Consider the following 16,366-nt stretch of genomic DNA (forward strand, 5'->3'; position numbering starts at 1 on the left):
TGGGCTTCTTGAAGACAATTGGTTTTGTTTTTCTTGTACTGCCATCTAGTGGATTAAAAAATCTGCATTTTTAAACATCCAAGCTCATTCATAATGTACAAATTAAAGGTTGTTTTAAGTTTATTTTATATATATATATATATATATATATATATATATATATATATATATATATATATATATATATATATATATACGTTAATGTTTATTAAATTGAAAATTATTACTGAAAATTATTTCAATTATTTCTAAAGACTGATGAGAAAGTACAAGATTAATCGTGATTCTATTTATTCTGTTGTTTGCAGACTTCATTTTTAACAATGAAAAAAAAAACACAATATATAAATACAATTTATTTGAACTGGAAAACTTTCTTTTCGGTGTGGAACCCACTGACTTTTATTATTAGACTATTTTTATTATAGATTTTTCAAAATGATGTAAATACACAAATACTACAAGTGGTGCAAAAATTATGATACTCTTTGTGAATGCGCATCTTTAAAGGCCCTACAGGGCTGTTCAACCAGTCAAAAAACAAGAATATTTGTTATGGGTACACACAGTTATTTATCACTCTAGATTTGTCCTTAGGCATGCTTCTCCTTTATTGTAAAGTAGCCTAAATATTTTTCAGAAAAAAAAATGTTTTGACTTAAGTATAGTGATAGTATAAAAGCTATTGTTTATTTATATGTTTAATTTCAAAATAAAAACATATTCGGATATAGTTAGGAAAAGGTCAGAATACAACCCCCAGTATACATTTAAACGGTCTGTAGTGTTGTATTTTAGCCGCAAGAGGGCGCTGTTGACGCTCGCCGCGTCTAGCTGTGGGCGCGGATTATCTTCAGTGAGTGAAACTCTAGACGAGAATGTGCTGCTTGCGGTGGCGTTTTATCGCTTCATCTTCTGTAGTCAGTGTGTAACCGAAGGATCGACGTAGTCACAACCAAGACAATACCGCAGACGTGCTCATTGCCCCACTACAAAAAGCACAGGATATGACAATCCCTAAAACAGAAGTTTTTTCCGATGCTGGCCTGGAAAAGTAAAAGCTCTCCGACAGACGAGTCCCGGCACATGGTAAGTTTAACGAAAAATAAAAAAGTTTTCTCCTGTATCTCACAAACGTGTCTTACTGTTGGCGTTTGTCTGTATTGCTCGTTTTACTTGAAAAAATCGCTGATGCTTCATCCCCAGTATCTTTAGTAGTTCGCGTAATGAAAAATAAAGACACAATGAAAAAAGTAACGTTTTTTTTTTGTTGTTGTTTGTTTTTACATTCTGGTGCCGTAAAAGTCACACGTTTTTTGAGCGTTGTTAGGTGTTTACAGAGTTCCTCTGCGATTGTATTTTTAGCTGAATGCAGATATGGATCAAACCGTCAAAAGCAGAGATTTTGGCTGTGTCTCAAAACCTATTCAGCTGCCTACCTAGACAGCGTGATGGTGCATTGATATTACTGTAAATCAACCAATATTGTTTTGCACAATTTTTAAAGAAATAATTATTTTCTTTCTGCTGTTCACAAAATAAAACATAAAAAATTAGAACATATAATGGCGTCATACATACGTACATTTTTTATTAATTAACATTTATTCCATCTTTAATATATAAATTAATCTTTGTTTTGGGTTCTATTTGACAATTGGACTTAAATTGCTTTAAATTGTTTTTCACACCTGAATGAAAGGCACAATTGAGTAATTAGGTTGTTTCCTGTTGGAGGAAGAAGCATAAGTTCTGTTCATTAGACTTCAACCAAAAGGTGCCATTTGTCAGTAGACTTGAATAAAAAGGGAATAAAAAAATAGCAGTCAGACTGATTGTCTCCTTACATGTTCGTTGGGTGCTATTGCAACCCATCAATAATGGTAAAATGAAAGTTTACTTATGACCCATAATATATCCCTGTCTTGATATTGTTTTAAACTCTTTATTTAATTATTATTATTTTACTTCTAAGGATCACAAGCGCTTTATTGCATACAAATGAGCTTTCTAGGATATGGGTGGCAATCTGCATGATGTCAGATGGACTGTAGTCAACCCCCATAAACATTTGTTGAGGGCTTTGATGCATGTCTCTAGCTTGTAATTCAAAAGTTACATACTGCTGTGAAGTTGGCATCACAAAAAGTACCTGGCACTCAAAAGTGAGCTGTTTGAGACGTTAAGCTCCCATTAAATCAGACCCCCCTTAAAGTACTGCATTCTTTCAGCTTTATTGGATTAGGATGTCTGCTGTCTGCTGATCAAATTGGTTAAGAACTTACTGTAGTTCTCTTGTACTGTAGTTCTCTTTCGGTTGTGTTAACTGCAGAAAGAAAAAGTACGTTGAGAATGATCTGCATTCTAATACTGGTCCGTTTTCACACAGACTCACTGAAAGGGAAGGTGTAAGGATAATATCCCACATTTAGGAGAAAGATAAATGGTTTAAATATTTAGCAGTTAACCACTGACAGTGATTGCTTTTAAAATACATTCCACTTAGACTTCAGGCATTTTAAGGAGGGATTTTACGGTGGGGGGTGTTCATAACCCTGTCACATGGGCAGATGTCTACGTAGGGCTACTTGGAAACATGCAACCACAAGCTTGACGGAAGAATCCATGGCACCAAATTCCATTATTGAGTAATATATCTGACAATACAAAATTAATTTGAGGGGATAAATGTGGCAGAAAATCGTTCGTAGTGCTTTTGGAAGGCCCTGTTAGAATATAAACAGACTTTCTCTTAAAGGAATAGTTAACACTGAAATGAGCATATGCTGAACATTTACTTACCCTCAGGCCAACAAGGATGTGGTTAGTTTGTTGTTTCATAAGAACAGATTTGGAGAAATTTGCCATTGCATCACTTGCTCACAAATGGATCATCTACAGGGAATGGGTGCCATCAGAATGAGAGTCCAAACAGCTGATAAAAACATCACAGTAGTCCACAAGTAATCAGTGTGACTATTGCTTTAATTTACATCTTATGACGGCAAAATCTGCATTTAAAACAAAGATGCTTTCACTTTAAACTATTGTTTCTGGCAAAAATATGAGTCCATAATCCATAAGTCCATCCCCTATTGTCCCCTCACATCAAAATCCGCCGACATATTTGTTAAGAACTGTTTTCTCTTGTGAACAGTTCTTGATCTGTGCATATTTCTCATCTGATACAGACGGATTCAACTTTTTCACTGGAGCAAACAATATTATAGATCAAGGACTCATATTTTAGCAGAAAGCAATGGTTTGAAGCTAAAAACATCGTAATGGTGGATATGTTCCTTACAAACAAGTTACATTTTGCTACACAAAATGTTTATTGATGGACTGGAGCTGTGCTGACTACTTGTGGATTATCGCAATGTTTTTGTCAGCCATTTGAACTCTCATTCTGGTGGCACCCATGCACTCTGAGGATCCATTGGTGAGAAAGTGAAGTGATGAAAAGTTTCTCCAAATATGTTCCAATGAAGAAACAAACTTGTTCACAGCTTGGATGGCCTGAGGGTGAGACAATTTTCAGTAAATTCTCCTTTTTGGGTGAACTTTTCCCTTAAACTGACCAACCGTGAGAATAGAGTACTTTCAGTTTGAAAAGGAACACATCTGCTGGCTCTTTTTGTCACCAGAGCAGAAAAGGAAAGACATGTCTGAGCTCATAGGTTTGTGTCTATATCCCTAATAAAACTTCTATTTAAGCAGATTCATCAAGTTTAAGTAGCACTTTTTTGTCATAATTCTTTCATTATGGGTACTAATTTCTTACAGCATTTGTATCATTGTGTTAGTAACACAGATTAGAAGTTAACAGTTATATCTCACTAAATTGTTGTCAGTGTACACACTGTAAGTGAAGTATTTTCATTTTACCTATTATGCAATCTATTACATAAGAGGTAATTGTTGTACCTAGCGTGCAGGCTCTGTTAATCTTTATACATATCCATTCACGCAATCTTACAAACTAATGTCATTTTTGCTGCTTCATTCCAATGATTAGTTTGAGGCTGTCAGGTTTCTTTGACCGGTTTTGCAATCAGGTTAACCCATGCCCAGATTCAGCAGTATTGTTTGTATTTAGACCTGTGGCCAAGTGTTGAAGGGGAGGTTTAAGTTCAGGTCATTTAGTTAAACAAAGAGCACATGGGTGGGCGGTCCGATAATAAAAGTCGTCAGTAGAGCATGGCGGAGCATTTATAGAGTTCAGCTGGAGTCGGAGAGAACATCTCCACCTGCGCGACACATAAATCTTCGCTCTACTTTTTCAGATCATTCTGTAACTCCATGAAAACGAGTAAGCACTATTCAGTTATGTATATAATGATTCCATAATGATTTTTTGCACTTTGATTTCTTTAGCAATCATTAAGTTATTTACAATTTACGTGTGTAATTCAGGTTTATTTACACACACACACACACAACTGTTCAAAACGAAGCAAGCATTGTTGAGCAAGGGTGCCATTTAACATTTAATCAAATAATTATTCTGTTAATCAGGAGTCCTGAATATATGTATCATGGTTTCCACAAAAACATTAAAACATATTTCAATGATTTCTATAGGATCGTGTGAAGATCGAAGTATTGGCTTTTTATTGCGATTTATTTTTTATTATCTTTTATAATGAATATATACTATTGGATATTATTTTCATATTTTTATCTGGCTTTCATACTGAATAACCTGAATTACAAATTTGAATGTGTTCAATTATTACAGAATTTACCATAAATGTAGACTTATAATACCTGAAAACCTGATAATATCGATATTAATAATTTAACTTAATGTAAAATTTTCAAATACCGGTTTGTATATATTAAAGCATCAAAGCCTGTGAGGTTCTCTGTATTCTTTAATTGAATAATTATGTGCTAACCGTTCTTAAATTCTCCATGAGAAAAGCCTTGCACCCTTCTAATCATGACAAGTTGTTGCTGTAATTGAGAAAGTGCAATTTAATAGGCTCTTTGATCATAAGAATTAGGTCAAATCCTTTGAGTGTGTGGAAAAATTAGGACTCATCGAGTTGCACTAGAAGAAAAGAATATTTTATACTTTTAGTGTAATGGGTGAATAAACAGACCCAGAGTGACAAGCATGTACATGCACTGCAGCTGTTAATTATTGGATGCAAAGGTTTACACAATCACCATGTAATGAGCGACTATTCATCTCTTCAGACCCCTCAAAAAGGGTTATATGGTTCAGTTTTGATGATAACAGGGTAGTTATAGGAACTCTGTTGTAGGTACTGCTAGTTATAGGGAACTAAATGTTCAAGATGAATTTTATTGGTTCATTCTGTTTTGGGACTTTTATGACTGCAAAATTAAACCCTGTCCTATGTGTGTGTTTTTTGTTTGTTTTATAGCTCACTATGGCCACATTGCTGTTCTTCTCTTTGCTTGGCCTGGCTGTCACGGGAGCTGTGAAGAACTGCCATCCACAGTGTCGGTGTGAAGTGGAGAGCTTTGGCCTCTTCGACAGTTTCAGCCTTACCAAAGTGGACTGCAGTGGAATCGGCCCTGTGAACGCTCCTGTCCCCATCCCTCTGGACACGTCCCATCTCGACCTCTCCTTAAACTCCATCACCTTCATCAGCGACTCGATGCTCTCCGGACCGGGTTACACCACCTTGGTTAGTCTGGACCTGAGTGGCAATCTCATTTCACACGCCAGTCCCAAAGCGTTCTCCAAACTCCGCTACCTTGAGACGTTGGACCTGAGCAACAACGCTCTTGAGGATCTTGGCGACAGCTGCTTCACAGGACTCCCTCTGGCTGAGCTGGATCTGAGTGAAAACAGATTCAAAGAGTTCAATCTTGATCTCTTCACACCCAGAGCACAGGATGTACCAATCATGGTGGACCTGTCAAGAAACCTTCTTACATCCGTTTCCAGGAAGACCCCTGGCCATCCATTGAACATCAAGAGTCTTATGCTGGCAGGGAACCAACTGAAGAAGGTGCCGATGCTTAACGGGATCCCACTTCAGTATCTGAACCTGGACGGGAATCTCATCTTCACCATTGATGCAGGGGCCTTTGATTCGATGACAGAACTGGTTCACCTGTCTCTGAGCAGCCTGTCTGACCTGACCCTCATTCAACCAGATGCTTTTAGAGGTTTGAAGAACCTTCAGGTCTTAGACTTGTCAAACAACAGCCGGCTCAAGACGTTGAGCCCAGATGTTTTTAGTGGCCTCGTTTCTTTACAAGAGCTCAATTTGTCCAATACTCCTGTCACACCGTTACCAAGGACCGTCTTTACAAAGATGCCAAACATAAAGAGCATAGCTTTAGGTCCAAACGTGCATTGTTGGAAGACACACAAGCAAGGACAGTTTCACAGACAGATTGGACAAGCCAAACCTAATGACATACTTACCTGTGATAACGCAGGAATGATCTTATGAGCCTGAAGTTCCAGGAAAGACTCTTTTTCTCATCTCTGTGCCTTTTTAGTATCTCTTAAGATATTTCTTATTTGTAATTCGAGATTGCATCATATTTGCACATACTATGCCAACATTTAAGTACGCACAGTACACACAGTACTCATGCACTTTAGTCACCACATTTTTATTCTTCTACTTAATATGTAACCTGAAATTTGCGGTGTGATGTCAGCTCTGATGGTTTTTTGTTTTGTTAAACACTAACAGTCTTAAATGTTTGTAACAAAGACTTTGTACAAACACAACAGTGTTGCAGGTCAATTTATAAGTCGTGGTGCCTTACATTGTAATTCATTTAGTAGTAAGTATTTTGGAATGAAATGTTTCTAATGTTTGGATGCCTCCTTATAATCAATTTTAAATCACTGTGGACAATACAATTTGGTTTGTTTAATTTAGTGGGTTTAGTTTTTGATAGCACAAAGGATAAAATACAATATTTGGAATTTAAGAAATTAATTGTAACTTATTGATTTGTCAGTGAAAAGTTTTCCCAATACTGAACCTAAATATGACTTACAAACTACAAAATATTACTAAATCACTCAGACTGATACTTGACTGAAATGTAACATTAAGTTAACATCTCTTTATAATTCCTAAATCGTCATTTTACAGGCGTTTACTTGATCTGAAATTTTGCACTTTTTAATGAGATTTGTATGGGTTTAAAATAAATAAATGCACAATGATTGTTCATCATGTGAGCTGAGGTATGTTTAATGTTTGTACAAAATTATACTTTTAATAAAAGATAATCAACTTTACACGTAACAGTGTTCGTGTTCAATCTTGTGATTTATTGCTCACTTCCCCAAACTCTATCTAAACTTCCAAAATTAAGCCAGAGCCGACGTTCTTTCTGAGTCACGCAGTGCATTTAGTCATAATACAGGCCTCGCTCATGTTGTTCTCTTTAGTTAAACACACTCAGTATTACAAATACAATAAAAAAAAACACACCCAGTGTCTTATCCCATACTTTTTCTCTTTTTTTTACAAGAATAAGGCATTATCCATTCTCTCAGAGTAACCATGGACAGCAGTTTTAAGTGAACAGAAGACATGATGGCTGAATTAGAAAAGAAGACTTTAGCCTATCATGCTTTAAGCTTGTAGGACTCACAGGCCGAGGATTCATATCCCCTTAGCAGCTCTGAATTATTGCCAGAACAAACAGTCAATTAATGTTAAGAAATCCTTTAAAATAAACTGGATTAGCATTTCCTGAAGGGAATACCATAGCTGTAAGGCAGCAAACAAATATCTTTAGTATGGATGCACCGATTGACCGGCCATAAATCGGAACCGGCCGGTTTTTGTTTAAAATACGCGATCGGCAATCGGCCGGTTTTTGGTCTTCTTTAGGCCGATTTTTCTGGAAGTGCGGCCGCGTGCACAGACTACATTGTAACCGTTCGCTATGTCATTTGTGTGGAAGTATTTCGAAATCTGTGCGCAGGACACGCTCAGCCGATCAGTACTGGAAATGCAGAGCTACATGTCTGTGGCACAGATAGCAGGAAGCGATCTGCCGTTGGTGTACTGTCGCACAAATAAGAGTCCCTTTTCTGCGCGCACTAAAGCTGCGCGAGCGTCTACTGTACCGGTCCGAGCCCTGAACAGTGAACACGAGTAGACCGTGAAGAGATGTTCAGATCAACCTCTCACGTGTTGGATGAGAAACGAAACGGACTAAACTGTGACGAAACTTTTTTTTTTTTTTTTTGTAAATTGGAACTCGCATACACGTTTGAAAAGCCAGAAGTAAACGACAGATGATTATTTTTATTTTACCTCAAAATTACATCGACTTAATTAGATTTAAAAATCACCTGCTGTAGCACACTGAGAAAAAGTGTTTCATCCATCCAATGAAAAAAATTTAGGGTAAAGATTCACATCTATATTTTTTTACTTGAGAGAATAGTTACTTATTTTTCATTGGCTCAAGTGAAAAAAATACACATGTGAATCATTACCCTTATTTTTTTTTTTTTATTGGATGAATGAAAACACTTTGCATCTTTGTTTTACTCGCACCAACATTATTTGATTTTAACATTTTGGAATAATCTATTTATATACCATACTTTTATTTAGTCTGTAAATAAAGATCTTTTTTTATTTAAAACCAAATTTAAAAACTAAAATACTGAATGCTGATCAAGAAACATCTTATTGAATGTGTGTTGATTGTGTTGTTTGGATTGTAGAACTATGCAGTTATTGCCTTTAATTTCACATGGTTGCAGTTAATCTTTAAATTTAAGGCCAGTTCTCTGTAGTTTCAACCCAATTCAAACACAAAAGCTAAATGCTGATTTATGTAATGTAGCTGTTAATTTCAGATGGTTGCAGTTATTGTTTTCAAATTACCAAAAGCCAGTTTGGCCTATTAAATACCAAATAAACATCTTGTTTATGCACACTTTCCTTCTTTCTTGTTTGTTGCTTAAAGATAAAAAATAAATAAATTAAAAAAAAATCGCAAATCGGTATCGGAATCGGCCATGAAAAATCATGATCGGTGCATCCCTAATCTTTAGTTTTTGTGTAAAAAAAAAGTTATATATATATTTATATATATATACATAAATCAATTGCAAACCAGATTAGGGAGGGTTCACATGGTTTTCATGGAAAAACACCAGACGCATGGCGTGTCTAGAGACTCATTTTTAAGTTGAACTTCTAGCATGTGCAAAAGTCAGACGTCCATCGTGCATGTTTACAAAGAAAAAAAGCAGACGCTACATTGCATGCTTTTAAACAAAAACACGTTCTGTGTGAGTGATAATATCGCTACTCATTTCAAAAGATTCTAGCAATATATTTTAATAGAAGTTATTCATTATTTATTCTTTGATAAATGAGAGCTTATATAAAGCAATAAGGATGAGTCATTGATTTCCTATTTTTTTACATTGTCACCTATACTATAGTGACCTACTTAACAAATCACAACAAACCAGCAGTAACCTTTACCTTTTAACATTGTACATGGTCACAATGAATTGCTAAATTTGATTTAGAACAGACACTGCTTATCTTCCTTGTCTCTTATGAGCTTCAACTTGCCTTACCATGTGAGAGGTTGCACTAGACATGATGATGTAAGCAGTTATGGGACACAGTTCATTGGGTAATAAACTACAATGAATTCTCCTGCTTGTGTATACTATACTGCATGTAAGCAATCATAAATCTTTTACAGGTGCATCTAAAAAAAATTGAATATCATGGAAAAGTTCTTTATTTTTGTAATTTAATTCAAAAAGCAAACGTTCTTATATTCTAGATTAATTGCACACAAACTGAAATATTTCCAGATTTTTTTTTTTTTTGTTTTAATTCTGATGGTTATGACTTGCAGCTTAATTGGAAAAATGTGAATATTTTCTCACAGATCAATCAAAAAAAGATGTGCAAAAAAGAAATCTCCAAAGAGATCTCAAAAAAGAGATCTCCAAAGCAGGTTTAATTATGCACTCAATACTTGGTTGGGGCTCCTTTTGCACAAATGACTATTTCAGTGTGGCGTGGCATGGAGGCGATGTGGCACTGCTGAGGCATTACTGAAGCCCAGGTTGCTTTCAGCTCCTCTCTATTGTTTTTCAGATGTTACTTATCTTCCTCTTCACAATACCCCATAGATTATCTGTGTGGTTCAGGTCAGGTGAGTTGACCTGCCAATCAAGCCCAGTAACATCATGGTCATCAAACCACTTGGAAGTTGTTTTGGCACTGTGGGTAGGTGCTAAAGTCCTGCTGGAAAAGGAAATCAGCATCTCCATAAAGCTTGTCAGCAGATGGAAGCATAAAGTGCTCCAAAATCTCCGGGTAGATGGCTGCACTGACTTTGGACTTGACAACAGTCTGGACAACAGTCCAGTTCTTTTTCACCTTATCCCAGGTGAAATGCTTCTGATGTTTTTTTTTTTTTCCATTTCAGGAGTGGCTTGGTTCTAGGAATGTGACAACTGTAGCCCTTTTCCTGAAGACGTCTGAGTGTGGTGACTCTTGATTCACTGACTCCAGCTTCAGTCCACTCCTTGTGAAGCTCTCCCAAGTTCTTGAATCAGCTTTTCCTCACAATCTTCCCAAGGCTTTGGTCATCCCTGTTGCTTGTGCATCTTTTCCTACCACACTTCCAGTCAACTTTCTATGAATATATTTTGATACAGCACTCTGTGAACAACCAACACTTTCAGCAATGACCTTCTGTGGCTTACTCTCCTTGTGGAGGGTGTTGATGATTGTCTTCTGGACAATTGCCAAGTCAGTAGTCTTTCCCATAATTGTGGTTGCATGTTCTAAACTAGCCCAAGAGGTACCCAGTATTTATTCTCATTTATCAAAATTAATCAAACTTTTTAAGCTCACAATTGAATATTCTAATTTTTCGAAATACTGAATTTTTAATTTTCCTAAGCTGTAAGTTGTAACCATCAGAATTTAAAAAGAAAAAAAAAATAACTCTTGATACATTTCAGTTTTGTGTGCAGTGAATCTATAATATAAGAAAGTTTGGTTGTTTTAATTACATTTACAAAAAATAAAGACCTTTTCCATGATATTCAAAATTTTTTCAGATGCAGCTGTAGTGTCTCATATCACTTGCTCTCACTTTAGATAAGGACTGAAATGAAATAGGCCTTAGGTGAACCATCTGATATGGCATAATCAATCCAAGCCACAGTTCATTATGGAAAGAACCAATGTTGTCATTAAAACCCTAAAAAATCTAAGTCTCCACTTGTAAACACCCAAAAAATGTTAGTCTGTAGTCTTGATAAACTCTCTCAACCAGATTCCCAGTGTTCAGTTAATTCAAGGCTACAAGTTCAATATTTATTGCTAGAGCAAAGACAATGGCCCAGCGCCAAACACCTGACACAAACTAAATGCACAAGAGAATCGATACAGAACGAGCAATCACATTTGAGTCCTATTAAAAGGGCTGAGTGTTTGGAACCAGAACACAAACAACGATGGAATGAAAAGCCAGAAAAAATGCAGCCATGGTCACATTTCACCTATGAAAATCTCATACATTTTTCATTAGAAAAGCATTCTTACAATGTGCTATACTGTTTCAGATAGTATGCTGCTATTGATTTCCAATTCAGATTCATAAAAAAAGGTTGAGAGGAAAAATATTAAATCTATTAAATCGTGCACAAAAAACAAGCCACATGATCCACTCCAACTTCTTGTTTTCATACAATATGTTATATAAAAAAAAGACACCACATAAAAAGCAAACAACATCCTTCTCTGGATTTCCCATCATTAAAACAATGTACCGTCCCCCCACCCCCATCCTCTAAAATATGTTATAGGCTAAATTTGATATAAAGTGATAAATGATATAATATAAAATAATATTTAAAAAAAATCTTGCAGTTCTTTTTTTCCTCTTAATTGTGAGTTCACATATCACAATTCAAAAAATATCTGAATTGTGGAATAAAGTCACAATTACTTTAAATTACTTTAAAAAAAAAATTTTTATTCCAAAATGGAAATGAGCTTCCATACTTGAGTGTGTGGCAGTGCACAGAAGTTTAATTCTCAAGTTGCTGCTGGAGTCAGACACAGTAGTCATCTTTATTCCCTTTTGTTAAAGACCAGTCTCACAGTATCAGAAAACTAGCACAATAAAGGCTTTCTCACTGTAACACTGCGTGTATGAGGAAAAAAAGCTTTATTGTGCACCCGAATAGACACACCAGGCTCTGTGTTCACACGTCACACTCAACCGGGTTAGTATTTTGTCTCAGAACAGAACATTTGATGTAGCTAAACTCCCCTGAGAGGTGCTGACCACCTAACGATGTTGACATTCCATGAAATGCATTAGTGCAATACCATCATACCCTTGTAATTTTTTGCATAGCTCCGCAGCATGGATTCAAAAACCTCAGACGGCCTGTCCTCTTCACTAGAGAAAAAAAGAGCCTTGTGCAACATTCAATGAAGGCTGAGGACATGCCTACGGAGTAATCTGATCATGGAGCAATCTGTACTGCCAAGAAACCATTCTTTCTTGGGACTGAACCATTCAGAGGACACTAATCTGCCTTTTCATTTGTGAACAAAAATGATTTGTTCAGTACATGGCTTTGAGTTTACCTAACTCCTTTGTCCTGTATGACACTGTAATGAATGCATCAAAAACATGGACAAAATCACTATTTATTTAATTATACACTGTTGTTTGCTCCTGAACACAGACCTGTGAGTGTTTGCTTTTACTTATCTGCTTTAAGCCATGTGGGTTGACCAGCTCGCACTCGTTTCTGCCCATTCCTGGGTGGTCAATGTCCAGTGTCCTGTTTTGACTGATAACAGATTGGATATCAGATTCACTTTCAGACTTGTAAAAGGGACGTTTACAAAAGTTTTTCTGCACGTACAAGCTTATATTAATATGACTCAACTAAATAGTTAAATTATATGTTAGCACTTGCGTAACTTAGGGTTGGTGTTGTACCACAAGCTTTCCAAGAAAAACAGACATCCTGAGATTGTAAGCCCACACTGACGTCCTACACATCTGGTTACCATTAAGGTCTTTAGACTCAAGTTACTTGCTGCAGGGAACAATCACACAGCTCAAAGGAACCTTCTGAGGGAGCCTCCTTTTGCCAAAATGCTGCCCAAGCCTCATTTGTTGCTTCGAGTGATAGCTCACCCAAAATTGTAAATTCTAAATCTGTATGACTTTCTTCTCTAGAAAAAAAGTACTTTTTAAGAATCTTTCCATATTACAGTTAATGTACAGATTTATCACAGAATACAGGTTTGGAAAGACATGAGGGTGTGTAAATAATGACAGAATTTTCATTCAACATTTGATTGGGTTCTACTCAAAGGATTTCAATCCGAAACCTTTAATTCGGCAATCTTAACATCCAAAGCTTCTTTCTTGGTCATATGAATTTTACTTGTTTTAGATCTCTAAAGTAAATGTATCAAGTGTACTGTAATGTATTGCATATCAGGACAATGTAAAGATAATTTGCAGCAGCAGGTTCTGTTTAAGCTTGGCTTTTATCTGCAGCAGCTGTATAATTGCCTGCACATGCCCCTTTTTGTCTCAACCAGATTTCCCAGCTGACTACAGAGAAACTGTTTTACCTTGAGCACCTCCTTGTGGCTACGGCAGAAAAACATTGTTTTTTAATAGATTGCAAATCATTGTAAAAACAAATCATTGTTTTTAGTATTTCATATCCCTGTTGTGCTGCAAAAATAATTTTCGCTATTTTTGTTTTGTTTTTACAGCAATATATCTGAAAAACATTATAATACTGTTTATCATTATGTAAGCATACAATTAATATCATTTTGGGTTGGGGCGGGGTGTATAATTTGCCAATGGAGTAGGAAAACATTTTTTATAGCCCTTTCTATATATTTTTTAATGTCTCTATTTTTCCCTTTTATTTTCTTCTCTCATAAATATATCTTATTTCAAGGATGTTCAGATTTGAGGAATCTGACTGAATTAAAAAAATACTATGAAAATGTTTAATTTTAATTAGCATTCGTAGAACGGTAATACAGTCTAAAGCAGCATATACATCAACAGAAAGAAAATGAAATGTCGACTGCATTCAAATTAATGAAGACAAATTGGGGGAAAGCCTTTTATAACAGTTTTCGTTTGTTTAATGTCCTTCTTAAATTGCCCAAAGCAAAATTTGCCATAACACAGCTGGACAGACCACACACAGCCTAATCACATTACAAGGAAATAATCACAATTAGATCCCAATATTTGTGTCCTAGTTACAGTCCACTTATAATAGGATGTCAACATTAATTGAGCGAGATTTTTTTCTCCAGCAGGAAATATAGGACAGGTTTCCAGTTGGTGGTGAGCCTGCATTTCAGTGAACGCTTACAATACGACTGGAGTTGCCAGATGTACCGCAATTAAACTGAAAGTGGAAACGATTTTCCTGCAATGAATAAAGAGAAGTGGGTGTTTCCAGGACTAGGAAGAGTTTAGAAGAACGTAATGCACCTCTTTGCTGTTATGCCCCAGAGACTTGACTGAAAAATCGGCGGTTGACTGTAAAATCTTCCGAATCTGTTCTGTGGTTGCAAGGAAACTCGACAGGTAGTATGGAAATAGTATAAGGATGAAAGCCGCTCACAGGTGTTCCTTGACGTTACTGGCATTTCTGTGTATCTTAAAAGGTAAGCTTTTAACCTTCATATTCAAATTCAAAGTTAAAGCAGCTGCACTTTCAAAAGCACTTAAAATAGATGATTATTTTCATGACATGGCCTAAATAATGTTTTAGTATCGTAAACATTCACATTTCCTTTTATTGTGGTTGTGTTATTGTTTCCGGTTTATTTTAATATTTTGTAAAAAAAAATTAATTAATTAAATTATAAATTAATACGTGTTTCCTTGCGTAAGCACGCGATTTCAAGTCACTTCAAGGGCTCCATAAATAATAAGACCGTTTGTAAAAAGTCCAAAAGTGCTTAGTGTAAGTAAAAACCTCAACTCGCTTGTGTTTCATTTCAGTATGTGAACTGTGCTCATCTGTTCGAGCGAGTCGTGCTACAAAGTTTGTGGCGGAGGGCCGCAGTCTCGAGTTGAGCTGTGAAGTGAAACACTGTGGGTTTACTGGCTGGACTGGAGGATGGGTTTTCCAGGATTTGGAAACAGTAGGATGTACTTCCCTCATTCCCTCGGAAAGAATCAAGATGTCCAGTATCAGCTCAACAGCCAATAGCACACAACTATTACTCCACATTCACAACATCAACCAGTCAGATACTGGAGCGTACAAGTGCTTGATATCCTGGCATCAGAATGTCACTAGCAGTGGACATGTGACATATGTTAATGTGACTGCAGGTATATACATATGCATGCTGTTGGTTTGAAATGATTAACATTTTTGGTTTCATAATTTGCTTACAATATATGGCTAAAATGACAAACTATCTATCTTTATTTTTGGCCAGCAGCAGCAGAATCATCAGGCAGAAGCCTCTCTCATAGAGTCCTGCTTTGTTTTGCTGCCTTCATATGTTTTCCTGTTGTTTTGGGGTTTGTTTGGTGTCTCACCCGGGATCATCATCCACCACCACCCCCTGTCCCGCCTCGCCCCTGCACGTCCTGTAAGATTCCACTCCAGATTCTGCAAATATGTCATACAGTACATCAGTCAACTTAGTATTTTTTTTAAAACCTTAAAAAAGGTTAAGGTTGATAAATGTTATTTAAATGTATACATTTAAATTAATAAATGTAATTTACGTGTAATGTTTTATTTAATCTAAAATGTAAATTTTAAAAATATAAAAATCAGATTTTTTTCTATTCTATTTGCAGCTAGAGTGAAACCAAAAAACGAAGTAAGTATCTCAGTACATTGTGTGTTTTGATAAGAATCTGATTTGTTTAATCGGTCAGTATGATCAGTTTCTTTACTTGTCTTGTATTTGTGCAGTTGGTGTATGCAGAAGTTGCAGTGAACAGTTCAAGACGGCAGAATGATCAAGCAAAACAAGCATCTGAGCCAACTGTCTATTCCTCTGTGCGTTTCTCCTGAACACAAAGACATCTTGCATTTCTATCTCTCACATAGCTGTGGGTTATTTTCAATACCAGAGCAAACATGACTGTAAACATAAGTACAGTTGCAAAGTTAGACAACAAGATTGAAAAGATATCAACTTGACTTTGAAATGTGAATGCCAGCAATTTTACACTTTGATTTAATATACAGTAGTTGTAAAGCCATATTAAATGTTGTAGTTCTTCCAGATATGTCTGTAGAATGTGCATTTTGTATATTAAATGTGTGGTTGTACCTAAAAAAAGAAGAAGACATATCTAAGGAAAT

The 16,366-nt window shown here is 36.0% G+C and overlaps 2 protein-coding genes across 4 annotated transcripts; both read left to right on the plus strand.

Moving 5' to 3' along the window:
• Positions 1-847: 847 nt before the first annotated feature.
• Positions 848-7,249, plus strand: LOC127973123 (tsukushi-like). Of its 2 annotated transcripts, none has more exons than XM_052577192.1 (2): positions 848-1,089; positions 5,397-7,249. In XM_052577192.1, exons 1-2 carry the CDS (start codon positions 1,039-1,041, stop codon positions 6,438-6,440), a joined length of 1,095 nt encoding a protein of 364 aa, XP_052433152.1. In that variant the 5' UTR covers positions 848-1,038; the 3' UTR covers positions 6,441-7,249. The 2 variants fall into 2 exon arrangements, with proteins under 2 accessions (XP_052433152.1, XP_052433153.1); XM_052577193.1 differs by lacking the exon at positions 848-1,089 and adding an exon at positions 4,155-4,312.
• A 6,692-nt stretch (positions 7,250-13,941) lies between these two features.
• LOC127972230 (uncharacterized) lies at positions 13,942-16,288 on the plus strand. 2 transcript variants are annotated; one of them, XM_052575585.1, is made up of 5 exons: positions 13,942-14,696; positions 15,037-15,372; positions 15,483-15,638; positions 15,853-15,875; positions 15,971-16,288. In XM_052575585.1, exons 1-5 carry the CDS (start codon positions 14,639-14,641, stop codon positions 16,070-16,072), a joined length of 675 nt encoding a protein of 224 aa, XP_052431545.1. In that variant the 5' UTR covers positions 13,942-14,638; the 3' UTR covers positions 16,073-16,288. The 2 variants fall into 2 exon arrangements, with proteins under 2 accessions (XP_052431545.1, XP_052431546.1); XM_052575586.1 differs by having other exon boundaries at positions 13,950-14,696; positions 15,486-15,638.
• The last annotated feature ends 78 nt before the right edge of the window (positions 16,289-16,366 follow it).

This window comes from Carassius gibelio, chromosome B15 (genome assembly GCF_023724105.1).
Source record: "Carassius gibelio isolate Cgi1373 ecotype wild population from Czech Republic chromosome B15, carGib1.2-hapl.c, whole genome shotgun sequence".
NCBI classification, from domain to species: domain Eukaryota; kingdom Metazoa; phylum Chordata; class Actinopteri; order Cypriniformes; family Cyprinidae; genus Carassius; species Carassius gibelio.

Excerpts from the sequence above, each read along its gene's own strand:
- LOC127973123 (XM_052577192.1), top strand. The coding sequence starts at position 1,039 with ATGCTGGCCTGGAAAAGTAAAAGCTCTCCGACAGACGAGTCCCGGCAC. Across the intron at positions 1,090-5,396 it reads CAGACGAGTCCCGGCACATG|CTCACTATGGCCACATTGCT; the intron begins GTAAGTTTAACG and ends TTTGTTTTATAG.
- LOC127972230 (XM_052575585.1), top strand. The coding sequence starts at position 14,639 with ATGAAAGCCGCTCACAGGTGTTCCTTGACGTTACTGGCATTTCTGTGT. Across the intron at positions 15,373-15,482 it reads ATATGTTAATGTGACTGCAG|CAGCAGCAGAATCATCAGGC; the intron begins GTATATACATAT and ends ATTTTTGGCCAG. Across the intron at positions 15,639-15,852 it reads GCCTCGCCCCTGCACGTCCT|CTAGAGTGAAACCAAAAAAC; the intron begins GTAAGATTCCAC and ends TTCTATTTGCAG.